The sequence below is a fragment of the Capsicum annuum genome, unplaced genomic scaffold (assembly GCF_002878395.1).
Source record: "Capsicum annuum cultivar UCD-10X-F1 unplaced genomic scaffold, UCD10Xv1.1 ctg57363, whole genome shotgun sequence".
Lineage (NCBI taxonomy): Eukaryota > Viridiplantae > Streptophyta > Magnoliopsida > Solanales > Solanaceae > Capsicum > Capsicum annuum.
Window position 1 is genome coordinate 1 of NW_025865858.1, and position 3,755 is coordinate 3,755.

The following is a 3,755-nucleotide window of genomic DNA, read 5'->3' on the forward strand; positions in this document are numbered from 1 at the left end:
CCTTCTACTAAAACCATTTAAAACATAATGTAGACTCTATCCAGTTATGAAGACACAATCAACATTTAAGGGAAAACAGTAACAAAATATCTTTAAATACTATACAGACATGGCTAAGCCATACGGAAAAGAAAAGAAATTTAAAGCAACAACTTGAGTTATTTCATTTCCGTAACTGGTAAAGACATAAACATTGAATCCAACAATGCACTTAAACACCAATGAGATAAACATTTCAAAAGCGTCAAGCTCTAAACAACAATGAGAAGTACTCAACAAATTTCTTAAAGAAAAACTTTCAAGAGTGAGAAGACCTTGCATATATAAGATAAAGCTACCGATTCAGAGTGACAACAAGCAGCCACATAAACTAGTAAAATTTAAATCTTTATCAAGAAATCACATCAATAACTGAATTAGAACACAATTTTGAGTCTTAGAAATTTCAAGTATTGTTGAGCAATATCCCTCCCGTGAGCACAAATGAAAAAATAATTAGAATTCAAGAAACCACTACAATGTGACCTAAATGCTACTACTACAATGATAAAATCCATGAATCAATTCAATTACTATACGATGACAAAGAAACCACGCAATTTCATCATATGAAACCTATGGCCTTCCACGCCTTCTACAACAAATAACCGGACCATCAATAGAATAATCCCACCATCAATACACTTACGAAGGAAAATTACTAACACTAAGAATGAGAAGAATAAGTTATAAAGAAATTAAATGAGAAAGATGGGTTTACCTTTTTTCGAATAGCGAATGGGACAACAAGCCTTAATCAAACGGACTTTCACCACTGAAATTCTAATTAGCCTTGCTAGAGTTCAACAATTTTGATGTAATCTAATTTTTAGAGTGAGTTCGCTGATAATTTCTGATTGCATGAGGTTAGAAACACGCACCTCCCGAACCTCTAAATTTTCCCCTAAAAATCCTCCCTCTTTTCTCTATCTTTCAACCTCTATTTATAGGGGAATTTAGGTAGGAAAAGTTTGTGGTTTTGGATTTGAAACTTTGAAATTCAAATTCAAATTCCTTGTATATATTGGTTTCTTATCAAAAATAGATGAACATAATCTGAGAACGGGAAAATTTGATGAAATTCTTAGTCATTCTTGCACGCACGGAGGGGTAAAAGGGTAAAAATTAGAAATGGCTATTTTGACTACAGTTGGTGATGATTTGAAGCTTTTGTTCTTTGTTGCTATTATAACATTAATGTTGGAGTGATTCTCGCTATTGTTGTCGATAATGTTGTTTTCTATTGTGGTTGGTTTTTTTGGTAAGTTGTTGGAGAATTGTTGATAGGTAAAGGGGAAAGGGAATTAGAGCTGGGCTAGGTCGATGAGTGAATTAGGTCGCTGGTCTGTTGTTGTTAAAGGTTAAGGAAATTGGGCTGCTATTGTTAGTAGGTTTTTAGAAGGAGATATAAAGGGAGAAGGTTGTAGGCTATTGGGGTGGTGTAATTGGGCCAATTAATTTTGAAGGAATTTTGGGCTGGTGGGCTAGGTATTGGGGTTAAAAGTAAAGATTAGGTTAATCAAGGGAGTCCAATTAAAAATTATAATCATTTTATATTAATAAAAAAATGACCATAATTGAATTAATTGGACAAAATTAAGACGAAATTAACTTTTAATTAATTTGATGAGTCTCTCAAAATTAAATAATTTTAAAATAAATATTCAATAAATTTTTTATTTAGTTTATTTCCTTTTTCAATAATAATAATAAAAAAAATTAAAATATAGGAACTAATTATGTCAATAGTTTCTTATAGTCAATCGATCTTGAGAAAAGTAAAATATTTTCAATTTTCAATCAAAATTTTCACTCTGAATAAATTCTAAAGTATTTTATTTAACTAATAATTATATAATCATGTATAATTAAACACTAAATATATTAATTTCACCTAAATTCAAAAGGTAGGCTTGAAATTCATTTTAAAATAACTCAAAATAAGTATTTTAAAAATATTTAAAATTGAGAAATTCAATAACTAATCTGGAATGTGGAGGGAAAAAATTAGGTGTCAACAGTCTTTAAACATGTTATATAATTTTTTGAAAATTTGGTTGTTGATACTTGTTTGAATAAATTGTTGATTATCAAACATAATCAGAATATGATAATTGTAAGTATAAGTGTAAATGTAGCACACTATGTTATATCCCAATACATAGTATAATTCATAAAATACAAAAATATGGTTATGGTGGATTACATACCACACTAGTATAATTATGTATACTTATTATCACCACCACCACTACCACCAGCACCTCCACCGCTGCCACTGCCGCCACTCCTCCTCCTCATCCTACTACTTCTACTGCTATTGTTATTGCTGCTACTACTGTTATTTCTACTGCTACTGCTACTGCTACTAGTCCTACTCCTCCTACTACTCCTACTCGTGCTCCTACTCCTGCTATTGCTCCTGCTCATGCTCTTGCTCCTTTTACTGCTACTGATACTGCTACTGTTGCTGCTGTAGCTGCTCCTACTGCTCCTAGTGCTTCTACTACTCCTACTACTGCTACTTCTCCTACTGCTACTGCTGCTATTGCTGCTACTGGTGTTGTTGCTTCTTGTGCTACTACTACTGTTGCTACTACTACTACTACTGCTGCTACTACTACTACCATATCCCCTATAAGTCATGATTATTAGACAAAAATAAGACTCTTAGCATACATGTTAAATTTAGGAAGTGACAAAATAGAGCTGATATACTATATAAACACACACACACTTAGAGAAAGAGACATTACATATGTAGTCAAGGTGATTATTTGAATTTGGGTTCACATTATGATGGGTGACTATGTTTATAGGGTCTATGATGACCTGTGAAGATTGTTTACCTGTTGTATTTCTAATTGATGTTGTGATGTGACTGACGTAATTATGGAGTTGGAACTATTATGATATTTTTTATGACATAGGTTCCATTATTGCAAATGGTTTGGTTGTTGGGGAGATTGCAAGACTGTTTGTTGTGTAAATCGATAGTTAGATTGTTTATCTTCTATATGAGTATCTAGGCTGTGTAGCATATGCATCTTGATTGTAATTTTATGGTTGTTGTTAAATTGTTGAAAGGATACATGGAATATTGTTAATTATATGTGGACATTGTATCTATTATATGTTTGTTGGGTTAATTTTGCTATTAGTTTTTATTTTATAAACCTTATGTAGATATTGAAATCTATCTGTTAATCCTTGAGTTGAATTATAAGAGCTTGCAGGCTAGATAATATTCACAGAGTTAACAGATAGTAGAATTTCCTTATGAAAAAATAGGATCGTGAGTTGTAACATAATTAGTTAATTAAGAAAATAAGGCATAATTGAAAGCTTCTATGAAACCAAAGATGTAGTGTGGAATGTGAAATCAGGTATTGAAGTATCATGCAGAGTGGTCATGTGTTTTTTTGTTGTTTCTATATGAAGTTGAGTGATACCACTATATGTGTTTTACTAATACTACTCTTGTTGCATCTCCTGTTGTGGATGTAGGTTGCATTACAGGTTGACTAGCAGTTTCTTATGTGTTTTGATTTAGATGATAAAACTCATTGATTAATAATTTGGAAAACGAAGGCTATCACAAACCATTTTAATCATTTTCAAAAATGCATTCTTTCTTAATTTGAGATTGCACTTAAAACAAAGTTTATCATTTATTTGTTTTAAAAAAGGGTGATTCACAGATACAAAATTGTAAA

The 3,755-nt window shown here is 31.5% G+C and overlaps 1 protein-coding gene across 1 annotated transcript; it reads left to right on the forward strand.

The window, feature by feature from the left end:
- The first annotated feature begins 1,170 nt into the window (after nt 1–1,170).
- Nucleotides 1,171–2,694, forward strand: LOC124893312 (cell wall protein DAN4-like). Its single transcript, XM_047404344.1, has 2 exons — nt 1,171–1,238; nt 2,301–2,694. The coding sequence occupies exons 1-2, from the start codon at nt 1,171–1,173 to the stop codon at nt 2,692–2,694; spliced, it is 462 nt and encodes a 153-aa protein (XP_047260300.1).
- The last annotated feature ends 1,061 nt before the right edge of the window (nt 2,695–3,755 follow it).